The sequence below is a fragment of the Stenella coeruleoalba genome (genome assembly GCF_951394435.1).
Source record: "Stenella coeruleoalba genome assembly, chromosome: 10".
Classification (NCBI taxonomy): Eukaryota; Metazoa; Chordata; class Mammalia; order Artiodactyla; family Delphinidae; genus Stenella; species Stenella coeruleoalba.
Window position 1 is genome coordinate 19,535,969 of NC_137156.1, and position 15,841 is coordinate 19,551,809.

General features: G+C 44.7%; 1 protein-coding gene across 1 annotated transcript in view; it reads right to left on the reverse strand.

The window, feature by feature from the left end:
- Positions 1–1,526: 1,526 nt before the first annotated feature.
- Positions 1,527–15,841, reverse strand: part of KIAA0319 — a gene marked incomplete at its 5' end in the record, with an annotated part of 48,096 nt that continues 33,781 nt past the window's right edge. Inside the window, 7 exons of the mRNA XM_079934358.1 lie at positions 1,527–2,137; positions 4,741–4,832; positions 6,654–6,744; positions 8,212–8,334; positions 10,408–10,550; positions 13,779–13,938; positions 14,621–14,759. Of these exons, the coding sequence (XP_079790484.1) occupies positions 1,959–2,137; positions 4,741–4,832; positions 6,654–6,744; positions 8,212–8,334; positions 10,408–10,550; positions 13,779–13,938; positions 14,621–14,759 (927 nt within the window). The 3' untranslated portion in view covers positions 1,527–1,958. The remainder of the gene's footprint in view (positions 2,138–4,740; positions 4,833–6,653; positions 6,745–8,211; positions 8,335–10,407; positions 10,551–13,778; positions 13,939–14,620; positions 14,760–15,841) is intronic.

Below are 15,841 nucleotides of genomic sequence, written 5' to 3' on the forward strand. Positions count from 1 at the left end.
TAAAATACGTGTCTTATGTACATAGCCCTTCACAGATGATCACTCCCTTCTCCATCACTGTGCTCTACTGACCTCATGTTTAGGCTGCCATCCTCTGTGCCAGAAATTTCCAGTTGTGCACAAAAATAATGTAACCCTGGCCACCGGGTAGGGCAGATTTTAAGTGTATGAAGCTAAATGTTCATGTAAAAAGCATCACATTTTCCTTCTAACACCATCGATAGTATTGAGCTGGCTGGATATACAGAAAGTGTAGACATAAGCGGAGAAATTATTTTAAACATAAAATCACACTCCTGTGCTTTTTACTTTTTTTTTTTTGCCACTCCTTATAAAGCAGAATAATTAAAAATAAGACGGTCTCATGAGGATGAATATTAGCAGCAGGAACAAAAGCACCGGAAAGCTTAATTTTTTGCAAGGCCCATGGGAACTGTTTTCTCTATTGTCCTGTCCTGATGATTTCAACCTGACAGTTTCATCACTTTGCTTCTCCACTTAGTCCTAGCAAAGCAATCCTAGTTTTCCCCTCGTGTGACAGAGGCTTGTGCAACAGAATATTGCTTAGGTGTGGTCACGCTTGTCTGTGACGGGCCCCACCTCTCATTCTAATCTCTCCACAAAGAACGCCAAGGGCACCACCCAGGCCCCCAGCCTCAGGACCATGGGCGGATGGGGAACAATCATCAGCTAACCAACTTGTCAGGCTACAATTAACTCCAAGTCCTTGCTCTGGGGTGCTGCTCTGGGGTTGGGGATGCTTTAATGTTTTTTTCATATATTTAAAATAAGATATTTAGTAGAAAATGGTTTAATATATTTTTAAACATATGAAGTGGATATCTGTGTCAAGTTATTAGGGAAAGTACCTGTAGGGGCCGAGTATCATAAGCACACCATCCTCATTAAGACTGATTGTATTTCAGAGTTTGGGAATACAGTCGGCCCTCCCCCACCCTCCCACATCTGCATCCATGGGGCCCACATCCCTACGGGTCCTGCATCCACGGACACGGAGGCCCGACTGTATATATTACCAAGTTGCTGAGTCTTTATTCCTACTGATAGAGGTCCAAATGCATGGCCTATAGCACATACTCAATAAATGTCTAAGGAATTAATAATCACTTTTCTTGTGTTTCATGTAAACTGGGACTGAGAGAGGCCTCAGTGTGGCTTGTTTTTCTCAGAGAAAGAAAAGGTGAAACATGCTAAAATGCTACCTTCAACCTTCAACCTACAAGTCAGCAAACCCCACCTCCCTCTCTGTTGCCTCCAGTCCTCAGAATACAATTCTTATTTAGCTCTCGAACTTCCAAGAGCTGCTCTGTAGAGAGAGCACAGAAATGGCGGTTGGCATAGCGAAAGAGTGAAAACAGGAGAGCTGGGCTCTGTATGGCTGTCTCTTCAGCACAGAAAACTTGCTGGACAGAGGACAACCCATTCCTCAGATAAAGCATCTTTTATATATATATATATAAATATATATATAGACACACAGCCCTCAGACTCCAAGGGTCCTACGACAGAAACCACGCTTGGAAAGTCGTCTTTAAAGGCAATCACAGCTCCTAAGAGAAATTGGCCCTCTTTACATCATGTTGAACTCATCTTCTGCAAGGGTCTGCAGATAGAAACAGGTTAATCTTTCTCTTAACATAGGAACACTGTGCCAGCTACAAAAACACAAAACTCTTTTAAGTATCTACCTTAGCCTCTTACCCAACCTTTAGTCCCATTAACAAGCATCTCAGTTAAAAGAGCAATGTTTTTGTTTTGGTTTGTGTCTCAAAAACCCCAGAAGACAGGTCTTTTAAAATATGGGGACACACCTCCAGCCCAGTGTGAAAGGATGGGAACACGCTATTCTAACAAGAGTTAATTTTGTTTTGAACTCCCATTGACTGTCCTGGATTAAAGGATTCCTGCGAGCGTCCTTCCATTTCACAACCGCTCCATTATCTGTCCTTTGAGCAATAGCTGAAGGAAGCTCCGTTTCTGACGGATCCGTTCATGGAAACCTTTGGATTCCCTCGCTCCATCCTGTCTCGGCTGAAGATCGTGTCCTGATCACTGTCAAACTCAGACTCAGACACCATCAAGCTGGAGTTGTGTTCTGTGCTTCGGTGCTTAATACCTAGGGAGAAGCAGACAGATGCATCTTGGGGGAAAGGGCATTTTCCCTCTCAGCTGCCCATCATTCTGGTCCCAGGCACGGAGTCATGCGCTCTGCACATGCAAAACGATCACTCACAACGCAGCAGGCGGTTGGGGTTTCCTAGTGAGTATTAACAGGGGCTTTGGAATCACTGCTGAACTTGAGCCCAAGCTTTGTCACTCACCAGCTGTGTGGCCCTGGGCAAGGTACCTAACCTCTCTGGGCTTTCAGTCTCCTCATCTATTAAATTAGGAGCTAACAAAGCATCTATTCCATGGGTTTATGGTGAAGGTTAAGTGAACTCGTGCATGTAAAGCTCCCGCTGGCGTTTACCACTTAGTAAGCACTCAATAAATGAAAGCCATTATGATTTTACCACTTGTTCCCATCAAGTATTTTTAGTAGAATATTTGATTGCTGGGAGTTAAAGTAAGAGAAGGGACAGGTATGTGACCCCTGCTCTCAAAGAGTTTATAGTGTCTAGCTAAGGATGTAAGACAAAGACGAGATGAGGGTTCATGACAGGCAAGAAAGTTTTAAAAATAAAATTTTACATGAATCAAGAAGAGACAAGTGCACACTTAGAAGCTTCAGGGATCGTTCACACAGGATGGGATTTGAAGAGAGTGAAGGGTTTGGACAGGAGGACAGTGGAGGAGCATGGAGTATGCGGAGGCATCCAGAAATATTTGCAGAAAGCAGTCTGGAGCAACTGATTCACGTAGGAAATGCAAAAAAAAAAGAAAAACAAAAAGAGGCTGGGATCTCATAGAAAAGCACATGAATCCAAGGGAAGCCGTGAAGCTTGGATTTTGTCCTACTAGCAAAGGAGTGACACGATTAAAATGTTGTTTTAAGATATTACTAAAACCCAGTGGCAGGACAGAAGGAAGAGAGAGGAGTAGCTGGAGAGCCAGCCACACACACGGAGCAGCGCATCATGGAGGAAGGCAGCCCAGGCTCTAGAGCAGACAGCCTGTCCCGCCTGCCTTTGGTGCCTACTAGCTCTGTTACTTGGGCAAGTTGCTAAACTCTTCTGTGCCTCAGTTTCCCTTTCTGTAAAATGGGGATAATCATAGAGCTGTTGGCAGGATTGGAATTCAGTGGTAAAGTGCATAGAATTGTACCTCCTACATATGAAACATTAAGTACCTGCTAACTATTACTGTTGTTACTATTAGTCCACAGGTGAGATCACAAGGGTCTGAACTAGGGGTGGTGGTGAGAACGATGAGGAAAGAGGGCAAGAGATTAGGCAAGATGGAGTGGCTGGAATGGGGACAAGGCATCCTGGACCAAGCACCAGTGTCTGAGCTTTAGAGCCTGGTAATGAGGAACACAGGGGGGCTGTGAGTAGAAACAGGACTGCCAGAAGGGGGAGTGTATTTTGGGAGGCAGGTGGGTGAGACAATGCACCCAAAAGCACTTTGAGCTCTTGGGTACAAAGTCTCTTTATAACACTTCTGATATTAGTTATGTAATACAGACGGTGAACACTTGATAAATGCACGCGATTATGTGGATTTCCTGAGAAGCTTCCCCTGCCAAAGGCCCGAACCACGTTCTCCATACGCGCTCGTCATTCTGGCCTCTATGTTCCTACAGGGCCTCATCCGGCTTCTGTAGGGCTCTGACTCTGGTGTAATTATCCTCCCCTGGGCTCTGAGTGCCCCAAGGCAGGCCCTATGCTTCATTCTCCTCCCCATCTCCAGGGCCTAACTCAGGGTCTGTGCAGATACATGACATTTACATGGGTAAATGTACATGGGTAAAAATACATGACAGATACATGGGTAGATACATGACATTTGCCGTGGACAACGTTCTGCATCTCACAACTTCGAAAGTGATTACAGCCCTCTGTAAGAATCAATTTAGTCATCAATCCAGAATTATGACAAGTCCATAGAATCAGTGCTAAGCGGCCTCAGGGGGCCAGAGAAGGTTCTTTTAGTCTCCAAGAGTTAATAAGTGAGAATCAGAGAGTTAACTGAGGTGGTCAAGAGGTAGTTCTCAGCATGGGGATCAATTCATGCTGTGAACGAAGTCAATTGTTTGTAAAAGCGTTTGTGTCCATCTATACACATGGCTGATTAGCTAATGCAGACACTGAAAAATGTTTGGTTTTGAAGTCCAAATGTTATTTTGCGGCATTTTGTGTGTGGCAGACCTAAAAGGAACAGCATTCAGAGATGAGCCAGGGCGAAACAGCATCACAGGCCCCACCCTCCAACCATGAGTAGAGAAAAGCCAGGCACTGGGGACACCTGTTTGAAAAGCAGTCTTATTCCTGGGGTCATTTGGTTCGACCAATAATAGGCATTTCCTATCCCTCACCCATTCATGCCTCAAAGCACTTTGCCAAGTTTTCATTACGTGTATAATACACCTATCGCCTCCCAGGTAGCATATCCCCGGGATTGAAGTAGGTTGATTTTCTTCACAGAATCCCAGTCTCGCTCTTCCTCCCCGGTTAAAGCGCCCACTCCAGCCTGCTGTTCTCCCTTCACCCACGGTGACACTCAGACACCTGGATCAAATAATGGAAAGGCACCAGGAAATCATCTTGGAGGCTGCCTTACCATATTTGGGCCTCAGCTCCATTCTTTCCTGGTCATCCATGTTATCCAGGATTGTGTACTTTGTTTTTTTCCTTATTTTAGTCCTTTTTCGTCTGAAAAGAACAAAGAAAAGGTCAACCCAGATTCTCAGAAAGGGTAACTAGGATCCAGGATTTCAAACACGTGGAGGACGCCAAAGGAAATGTTTTGCCTTTAGAATTTATTACATTCTGTTAATTGGCATCTGTTATTAAGGATATGCATACACAGCCGGATCTGCGTTTGGTGAGTCTGAGGTACATCACGCATCTTGAAGAAACACAGGTCAGAGTAAGAAGGGTCACACTGCTACCACCCTCCTAACTGCAGGCTCTCACCCAGTCCTCAGGCTGAGGTGCCAGGGACCCTTCCAGAAACTCTCAATACCTGTGTGTTGGCCTAGCAAGCTTTTCTCCATGAGTCATTCCTTCCTCATAAAAACCTGGATTAGCAAGTTTTCCCCTCAACCTATACTATCCTGAGATGTCCAGAGATGCAGGAATGAAAAGATGATGTAACTGACAATCAGAAAAAAAACCCCAACAGAAATTATAATAAATTCCCCCAAGGGAATAAGCAATAACTCAGTCAACACATAAAAACAACTGGGCTGATCCCATGGAGCCCATCCTATGCTTCAGGGGATAATTTGAAAATACACATCAACACCATGGTTAAGATATGTAGAGAACAAACAAAGGCAGTTTTCTGATAGCTTGGTGATTAACAGCATGGGCCTCTAACCCTGGGTTTACTATCGGGGTGACTTTGAGATCATTTTTTGTTACCTCTGTGATTCCATGTTCCCACCTGTAAAATGGGAGTAAGAATAGTCCCTTTCTCATAGGGTTGATAGGAGGTCTAAATAAGATAATACACAGAAAGCACTTAGAACCATTCATCACAATGGCAAATACTTAATAAATGCTCACAGTCAATCACTCTCATCGTCATCATGCTCATCTATTTGATACAAATGTCACAAAGCTGCAGAATTTTTAAAGCCAAGCACAGCAGGGTGACCATCATCCCAGATGGTTCTGGGAAAACTTAATGGGATGGAGGCCTCTAAGTGCCTGTGCTCTCTTTCACCAGTCCTACCTTTGGGAAAATAACCACAAATAAAACTAAAAAAACTGATAAGTGATCTCTGAAAAATAACTATTATTTTGGTATAACCATTATTTCTTTTTATCACGTCTTCTTTGGAGGGCATTTATAGAGTTCCATATAGGAAAGTGGACCCAATGCTGTCTTCTAAGGACTTGAGTAATCACTGTTCCTACAAATCTCCTTATAGAGGGTCAAGCATGGGGTTGTGGAAGGTTCAGACAATTAGGCATCTCTGGGGCTTCTCAGCGGTCAGCTCCATGGGAAAAAAGAAGAAGGAAAAATCTAAAGCAAAACCTCTCTTTGGTGATAGTATTCAGTTTGCTTAAAGTTTTGCACTTATGAAATAGAATTCAGGTAGATTAGATTGTTGCTTCACATACGTAAAATAATATAAATCTAGCATGTAGATCAGTCTACTTCTACAACTCCTTTCTCTACCGAGGGTGGATTAGTCAGGCCACTTAGGTACTGTTCTAGTGAACATAATGCGAGACTGATAGAAAAGAGCATTAGATTTGATACAGAATCACTGAATCTTCTAGAAAATATGAGAGCTGCAATGAAAAAAAGCTGTCTCTAGTATTATTCTATTTAACTAGGCACATAAGCTTCGTGGGGGAGAATGCATTATAAAGTACTTTTAAAGTCAAGTTTCTCTTCATAAAAAGAGTGACTCAAACAGTTCAGCAGCTTCACAAACCCGAGCAAAAGCCGCTAGAACTGTCATATCACCTTCAATGTTGTGTCTTTATTTCAAAGACATAAGTAAGCGTGCCAGGTACCTCTTGCAGCAGCAGATACAAAGCCAAGTTAAACCCCCTGTTAGCACGACAAGAGTTAGAGCCAATGTTGTCACATAGAACACACTCCACTCTGAAAAACAAGAAAACCAGAGTGGACATGTTACATACCATTTGCAAAACAGCTTTATTTCAATGACTCACAATGAATATTTCTGAGTCCTTACAAGCAAAGCCATCTGTGGTGCTGCTACCACCTCGCCAGGCTGGTCGAGAGCCTAAGCAAGGTGAAATACAAATAAATCAAGAACAACTTAAAACCACCTGACTTTCATCCAACTGGTTCAGGGACCTCATGGAGCACATATTTCACACTGACCTGAGAACAGAATAATCTGAAAAAAATAAATTCATCAGTTAAAAAGTAAGGCCTCTTAAACACCCATGAAAGTCACATCAAAATATTCATTCCATGGGCTTCCCTGGTGGCGCAGTGGTTGAGAGTCCGCCTGCTGATGCAGGGGACATGGGTTCGTGCCCGGGTCTGGGAAGATCCCACATGCCGCGGCGCGGCTGGGCCCGCGAGCCATGGCCGCTGAGCCTGCGCGTCCGGCGCCTGTGCTCTGCAGCGGGAGAGGCCGCAGCAGTGAGAGACCCGCGTACCGCAAAACAAACAAACAAAAAAATATATATTCATTCCAGAATCACAGAACCTCAAAACTAGTTCTGGCCTGGTTTGAATAAAGCAAATAAAGTATTTGTGTGGTCGCCTATGACATGAAGATGCTTTTCACAGAGCCAGACAGCCACTCAGAAGCTACCTGATCTTCACTTCCCCCACATCCTTGTGGAAATCCAGGGTAAAAAGTTCTGCACCAGCAACTCAGGAAGAGAGAAACCAATGGAGCAAAAACAAAAGGTTTACCTCTATTAAATGTTATATATGCTCCTTGGAATAACAATCCAAGAGCTGGCTATTTTCAAACTTTTATGTAGTAGAGGGTGGGAACATAATTTCACAGTCAGCTCATCCTAATTTTTCGGCCAATTATGTCCATCTACATCCCCAAGAAAACAAAATCACTCTTAGGAATAGACTGGCATTGAAATACAGTTCCCTCCTCAGAAGAGACTTAAGGGCACCAGCTTGGCCAGCTGAGGCGGTGGTTCCAATTTTTGGTGCCTGCTTGGGCAGACAGCCTGGAAGAATGGGCCAATTTTCTTGTTCATCTGATTCCAGCCAGGTCCACACCAGGAACCACTTCACCAGAAGGTCACACTCAGCTCAAGACAAGGCAGGTGCAATGTGGAAATGGGGACCATGTAGCCCAAAGCAGCCTTCTCGGCAATGCCGGCGATGGTTAGCCAAATCTGCTCTCCAAGGTGAATCTCCTCATCGGGAAGTTTTACGAAAAGCCTTAAACACACCCCCAAGGTGAACTGTGGGAGGATCTTAACCCATCACCACGTGAGCTCGTTCGCTTGCCTTCGGGTGAGAAAAGGGTTGAGTTTACAGCTGCAAAGCTAAGCAGATCTTTCTGACAGTTCAGAATGATTTGTCTGAAGGCTCCTCACCCAAAGCCACCACATCAGGACTCACCACAGTTGCTTTCCCCATCCTGGATATAACGCTGGATCAGGTTCTCCATCCACAGCTGAGAGCAAATGCAGCGCTTTGTGATGGGGTCACAGTGACCATGGCCAGAACACTTCAGGAGGCACCCTGCAAGGAGGCGAGTGGGGCAGAGGTCACCATGGAGAAAAGGGGCTCCCTGGCTTCAGCTGTGTCTTTTCATAGCATAGACCCTGAACAGAGGCATCTCGTTGAATCAAGAGACTCTTACGCTATGAACAGGAGTCCCGGGGAAAGTCTCTCGAATCGACAATCTCATCTGGAAGCAAATGGCAGAAATATGCCAACACCTGAACTGCGAAACAAAAGCCTTAATCATGTAGCAGAAACGTAGCACCCTTTGGCTTAAGAAAGAGAAATTCTAAGAATTTATCCAGTGAAAACGACTGGGGATGTGCACCAGAACTTATCTACATTGCAGCATTATTTAAAATCAACCCGACGGTCTGTGAGTAGAGGACTGGTTGTATAAGTTGTGGAACATATCTAGGATGGAGTACTGTGAGGTCATGAATATGTTATTGAGGGATGAATTTTAAAAGATTTGAGAAAATGGTCATAATATGATTTGAAGTTAAATACCAGATTAAAAAATTATATATCAAATTATCCTGATTGTATTAACGTGTTTCTAGAGATGGGGGAACTGGAAGGAAAAACATCAAAATATTAACAAAAGTTATCTTTGGATGGTGGGAATTCTAGACTCTAGAATCTAAAGGATTATTCTAATTTTTTTTGTCTTCTTGGATATTCCAAATTTCCTACAATAAATAAATACTACTTTTGTAGCTAGAAAAAAAGGAGTTCTTAAAAAAATTAATTTACTCCATATTACAAAGAAAGTCAATTGTGGATAGGTATACATCTGAAACAAATTAAATTTTACTCCCCAAATGGTATCACAGTCCCCAGTGTTTATTGAAATGACCTGGGATAAAGACCACATTTCCATCCACACATATGAATGAGTTTGGTGCCAGGAAGAGGCGTCAGGCAAGCCACTAAGAAAAGAGGTACCACTGGAAGGCACTTAAAAGCTATCTTAGGGCTTCCCTGGTGGCGCAGTGGTTCAGAGTCTGCCTGCTGATGCAGGGGACACGGGTTCGTGCCCCAGTCTGGGAAGATCCCACATGCCGCGGAGCGGCTGGGCCCGTGAGCCATGGCCGCTGAGCCTGCGTGTCCGGAGCCTGTGCTCCACAACGGGAGAGGCCACAGCAGTGAGAGGCCCACGTACCGCCAAAAAAAAAAAAAAGCTATCTTAGATTTCCAAGAGTCTACATAACACCATGTTCACAACCTAAGGCATGATGTCCCAGGTCAATAAATTACATAAACATGGCTTTTCCAACCAATAACACGTATCTGTCTTTTAATACTGTTCTGACCATCTAAGTATGAAATCTCTGACCATGACCAGTATGAAAGAGTATGGTTTTAAAAACAGACCATAACTGTTGTTTGTCTCCAGTTTCCCTCAAAGACAGAGCATGGTTGGCAAATGTATGTTGCAGGAAACCAGCTGGAGACATAAATGCAAAACAAATCTCTGGATGCTAAAGCAAAGATGTCCACATGTCCTCTTTCTGTGCCAGTAAGACATAGCCACGATCAGCAAATCTGATTCTTTTAGAATATTCCCGTAGGGGTTGACATGGAGAAATTGGAAAGATAATGAAATACTGAACTTCATTCCTACTTAAGTCAAAAAAGACTATGAGGGCTTTCCTGGTGGTGCAGTGGTTGAGAGTCCACCTGCCGATGCAGGGGACACGGGTTCGTGCCCCGATCCGGGAAGATCCCACGTGCCGCGGAGCGGCTGGGCCTGTGAGCCATGGCCGCTGAGCCTGCGCGTCCGGAGCCTGTGCTCCGCAGCGGGAGAGGCCACAACAGTGAGAGGCCCGCACACCGCCAAAAAAAAAAAACAGACTATGAGACCTGGCTACTGTCCCACCATATAGGAACCAAATCATATTTCACCTTCTCCGAAAAATCTTTTCCTTTAACCTGGGTAATTATGTTTCTATAAGACTCCCATTGCATTTAATTGGATGGGATGTCTAGTCCAGTGGAATCCAATTCTGAATATACAACAATTAGGTATTTACATTACTTGAACTTTAAAACTAAAAATAAAAAAGAATATTTCTGATGGGGACATACCTGCTGTGTCAATCCTCAAGACTTTGAAAAGCAAGAAATCAGCCTTTTCCTTTGAGAGCCGCCTGTGCAGATTTCGGGCCACTTCCGCAGCTTTGAGGACCTTGAAAGGTGGCCCAGTCTGTACATAAAACACAATCACGGTGCTGCAGAGGAGACAGAGAGAGAGGCCAGCCACACGGTTATGCAGTGACCAATGTGACACATCCACTCCAGCCATCTGACCTGTGGGGCTGAGAAGACAGACGGCCACAGCTCTGCCACTTGGCAAGGACATAGGGGTGTATTCTGAGGGTCAAGGGATTGATCGGTTTCTATTCACAAATAAAGGCTCTTTGGTCCCAGAGTTCAGCTGATGATAGATAGACCTTTGGATAAAAGGAGCAATGTATATGTGTGTGCAAACAGACATAACCACACACAGAATAAGAACTTTCAGACACATCTTCATTTTTACCTTTTTGTTGAGATATAATACACTTACAATAAAAAGTCACTTTTTTTTTTTTTTTGGCAGTGCTGTGCAGCTTGCAGGATCTCAGTTCTCAGACCAGTGATTGAACCTGGGGCCAAGACAGTGAAAGCCCAGAATCCTAACCACTAGGCCACCAGGGAACTCCCAAAAGTCACCCTTCTGAAGTGTACAATTCAGTGGCCTTCGGTATATTCACAAAGTTGTGCAACTAACACCACCATCTAATTCCAGAACATGGGCTTCCCTGGTGGCGCAGTGGTTGAGAATCTGCCTGCTAATGCAGGGGACACGGGTTCGAGCCCTGGTCTGGGAGGATCCCACATGTCGCGGAGCAACTAGGCCCGTGAGCCACAACTACTGAGCCTGCGTGTCTGGAGCCTGTGCTCTGCAACAAGAGAGGCCGCGATAGTGAAGAGACCTGCGCACCGCGATGAAGAGTGGCCCCCACTTGCAGCAACTAGAGAAAGCCCTAGCACAGAAACGAAGACCCAACACAGCCAAAAATAAGTATAAAAATAAATAAATAATTCCAGAACATTTCCATCATCACAGAAACTCCACACCCACTAAGAGCCGCCCCCACGCCACCCCTCAGCTCCTGCCAAACACTAATCTACTTTTCTGTCTCTGTAGGTTTAATTATTCTGGGCTTTTGATATAAATGGAATATATATGAGGCATTTCACATCTGGCTTCTTTCATTTAGCATAATGTTTTCAAAGCTCATCCAAGTTGCAGCATATATCAGTATTTCCCCCTCCTTTGAATTGCCAAATATTATTCCATTGTATGAATATATCTCATTTTATTTATCCACTCATCAGTCGATGACATTTGGATTGTATCTACTTTTTGGCTATATGAATAACGCCACTGTGAATGTTCACGTGCCAGATTTCTTTTTTTTTTTTTTAACATCTTTATTGGAGTATACTTGCTTTACAATGGTGTGTTAGTTTCTGCTGTATCACAAAGTGAATCAGCTACACATATACATATATCCCCGTATCTCCTCCCTCTTGAGTCTCCCACATGCCAGATTTCGTATGGACATATGTTTATCATTTCTCTTGGGTATATACCCAGGAGCAGAATTACTGGGTCATATGGTAGCTCTACATTTAGCACTTTGAGGAACTGACAAACTGTTTTCCCCAGTGGCTACACCATTTACATTCCCACCAGCTACGTATGAGTGTTCCAATTTTTCCATATACTTGCCAACATTTGCTATGGTCTGTCTTCTGGATTACAGCCATCCTGGTGGGTGTGGAGTGGTATCTCAATGTGATTTTGATTTGCATTTCCCTAATAGCTAGTGATGCTGAGCATCTTTTCACGTGCTTATTGGCTTTTGTATATTTTCTTTGGAGAGATTTTATTCAAGTCTGTATTAGTTTCCAAATGTTGCCATAAAAATGTACCACAAACTGGGTGGCTTAACACAACAGAAATTTATTCTCCCACAGTGTTAGAGGCTAGAATTCCAAAATCAAGGTGTTGGTAGGACCATCCTCTCTGAAGGCTCTAGGGGAGAATCTGCTCCATGCCCTTCTCTTAGCTTCTGCTGTTGCTGGCAATCCTTGGCGTTCTGTGGCTTGTAGACACATCACTCCAATCTCTACCTCCAGTATCACATGGCAGGTTCTCTGTGTGTCTGTCTCTGTGTCTCTTTTCTTATAAGGACACAGTCATGTTGGATTAAGGGTCCACCCTACTCCAGTATGACCTCATCTTAACTAATTCCTTTTCATTTATAATTCTTTTCATTTCTATAAAGTTGGTAGTGATATCCCTTTTCATTCCAGATTTCAGCAGTTTGAGTCTTCTCTCTTTTTCTTGGTCATTCTAGCTAAAGCTTTATCGATTTTGTTGATCTTTCAAAGAAACAACTTTTGGGGCTTCCCTGGTGGTGCAGTGGTTGAGAATCTGCCTGCCAGTGCAGGGGACTCAGGTTTGAGCCCTGGTCTGGGAAGATCCCACATGCCGCGGAGCAACTGGGCCTGTGAGCCACAGCTACTGAGCCTGCGCATCTGGAGCCTGTGCTCCGCAACGGGAGAGGCCCGTGCACTGTGATGAAGAGTGGCCCCCGCTTGCCGCGACTAGAGAAAGCCCTCGCACAGAAACGAAGACCCAACACAGCCAAAAATAAATAAATAAATTTATAAAAAAAAAAATAAGAAACAACTTTTGGTTTTATTGATTTTCAGATGTGTTTGGTTCAGTGTTTGATATAAGAAAGGGAAATGTATGATCCATTTTTGAAAGAGTTCCGTAAAAAAATAACTAGTATTTTTAATTTATTATTTTTCTAAGTAAATTTCAGTTATCTGAAAAGCAAACCTAAACAGAACAGCTGACAATAACTGGCAGATGGATTCACTATGAATAGTAGGTTTTTATTCCCATATTCTGTCTGTCTCTCTCTCTCTCCCCATCCCACTTCCCTGTTCATAAGTTGGATAAGAGTTTTTAAAAACTCAATTAAAATTGTAAATCTTATAAGAAATCAAGGAAAAGGTTGAACCTTATAGACCCTCAGAAGACAGCAATGGTAACCCACAATCCTCTCACACTGAGAGAAGTCTCAGTCCCTAAACACGGGGCAGGGATGAAGCCTGGCTGTGAGGCATCCCCCGTGCATGCCCCAGACCATGCACACGCCCTCCGATGATACCAGAACTAAAACCCAGCTCCCTCTGACGTTCCCTATGCCTTCCTTCAGAACATTCTCAATCAACAAACATTTACCGAGACTTGTGGGAAGGACCTATAATGATGTTGTCCTTACTGCTTCCCTTTGAGGAAAAAAAAAAGAATATGAATGGGATAAACATGCGTGCAAAGACAGAGAACGAGAGGAAATGGCGAGCTTCAGGCTGGACGGTGCAGTTCTTACCTGAGATCCGAGAGGGCCTGAATCTTCTGAACCTTGATGTCTGAGTCCAGCACATTCAGCAGCACCGCCAGCTGCCTCACAAGGGTGTCCTTCTGCTGTTCCGTCAGCTGCCCAACGCCAACCTGAAGGATCAGCTCCACCAGGCCGCTCTTCTTCGGGTCTGGGGAAATGAGAAGACATGGGCTTTCCACCTGGAAACCCCAGGCTTGATAATAGGAGGAGCAAGGCCTGTGTAATAGTTAAAGAGCTTTAAATGACCCCTGTGTAATTTCTACGCTTAGGTTCTAGGCCTCAGGTCAATTCTTCCAAGTACCACGGGGGCCACTATCCGAGAGTACTTCTTCCTTCTTTTACATCAGCGTGCTGTCTATTCATTTTTCTCCAGATGATAAGGAGGTGTGACTAATCTGCCTCTGGGCTCACGTGAAATTCTGGGACCTCACACACCTCCTCGGGCCTAGTAAGAGAACTATGTCTCCGAGCGCTGCGGGCCCGGCCCAGTTTATGCCGGGGGTCGGGGTGGCCACCTTGCTGAAGCTGCCCTCTCCGCGCTCCCAGGAATGAAGGTCTCGTGTCCACCTCACATTAGGTCTTTGTCTTCTGGCAGGAAAACCAAAGTGACCAGGGGGTCCTGCTGCCAGACCCAATTCTCCCTAATGAGTTAGGAGGCTGGATCTGTTTGGGGATAGATAACCACAGGCAGAGGAAACCTCCAAGTGGGCCCAGCTTCCCACACCGGGTTCCACTGTCACCTGCAAGGAGCCCCAAAGGCTGACCTCTCCCCCCCGACCCCGCTCACGGACCAGCCCCACAAACCCAGGCCTGGAAGCCTGTGAGCGCACCTGGCCGCACTTCCACGGTGGCAGTGTCCATGTCCGAGGAGCCCTGACTGTCAGTGACTCGCAGGTGGAAAGTGTAGACCCCCTCCACCAGGTTGGTGAGCTGCAGGGCCGTGCTGTGGTCAGAGCCATCCATGACATCCTGAGAAATAACCCAGTTCATGATTCAATAGTCAGCTCCCAACCTGGGCCTCTGTTGACCCCAAACCTCGGGGTCCCGTCTTTGTCACACATGCATGATTCTAAGGGGCAGGGTGAACAGGAAGCAAGGTCGTGGGTTAGTGAAGGTCCGGGCAATCCTCAGTGTCTCTCCCACTTTTAAAGCACCAGGAGGCACAATCCTCAGACAGAATTTTGTGAGCTGAGCTGCTTCCCAAGGGCTCTCTAGGAATTACCAAATTCCACCTTACAGAGGGGGAAACCACCGAAATTAGGGCAGAGACCTGGAGGGTGAAGCACTCTCTTTGAAGAGCTTTCTGGGTCTTATTTTTAAAGATAGTTTTACAATGATCTCATCTCGGGTTTCCTCATGGTGTATCAGGTTCACCTTCTCAAATGACCCAAGAGCCTGAGTAGTAACATCTCTGCTCAAAGAATTCGAGAAGAATCTCCCAGACCTTCTCTCTGAACTTGCTAACAGAAGAGGGTGGTAACAAGGGCTCTGATCAGACAGCTGTTATAATTACACTTAGAGGCTAACCCACCATCTGGCTGAACAGTATTCATTCCAGAGTTACTTTAGAAATTATAAAGCATTTTCAGTTCTTTCCCTGGGACCACTCCTTCAGTACATCTCCAAGAGTAAATTTGCATCTCTCAAGTCCTTAGCAACTGGAGGAATGAAGATGTACCTAAATTTACAGCCTAAGAGGCAGAGTGATCTAATGGGGAAAAAGGCCTGCCAGGAGCTAAAAACCTAGGTCTATCTGGTTTGACTAAGGATGAGTTAGTTGACCTTGGCCAAGTCTCTTTCCATCCCTGCATCTCATTCTCTGTACTTAGGAAATGGGAATAGCAATCCTCGATCTATTGACCTATCTGGTACAATGTTGAGGAAAAGGAAAGAATCCATTTGGACCAAAATAGGAACAATGGGGAAGCTAAGGAGCAGAATGAGTCCCATGAGAAGACATGGTTTCAAAGTCCCTCCAGGCTATGGTTTCTGACCCTACGCAAAGTCTGGGCAAGGAAAAAGTCGGAAGGGACTTCAGATTTGTTTAAACT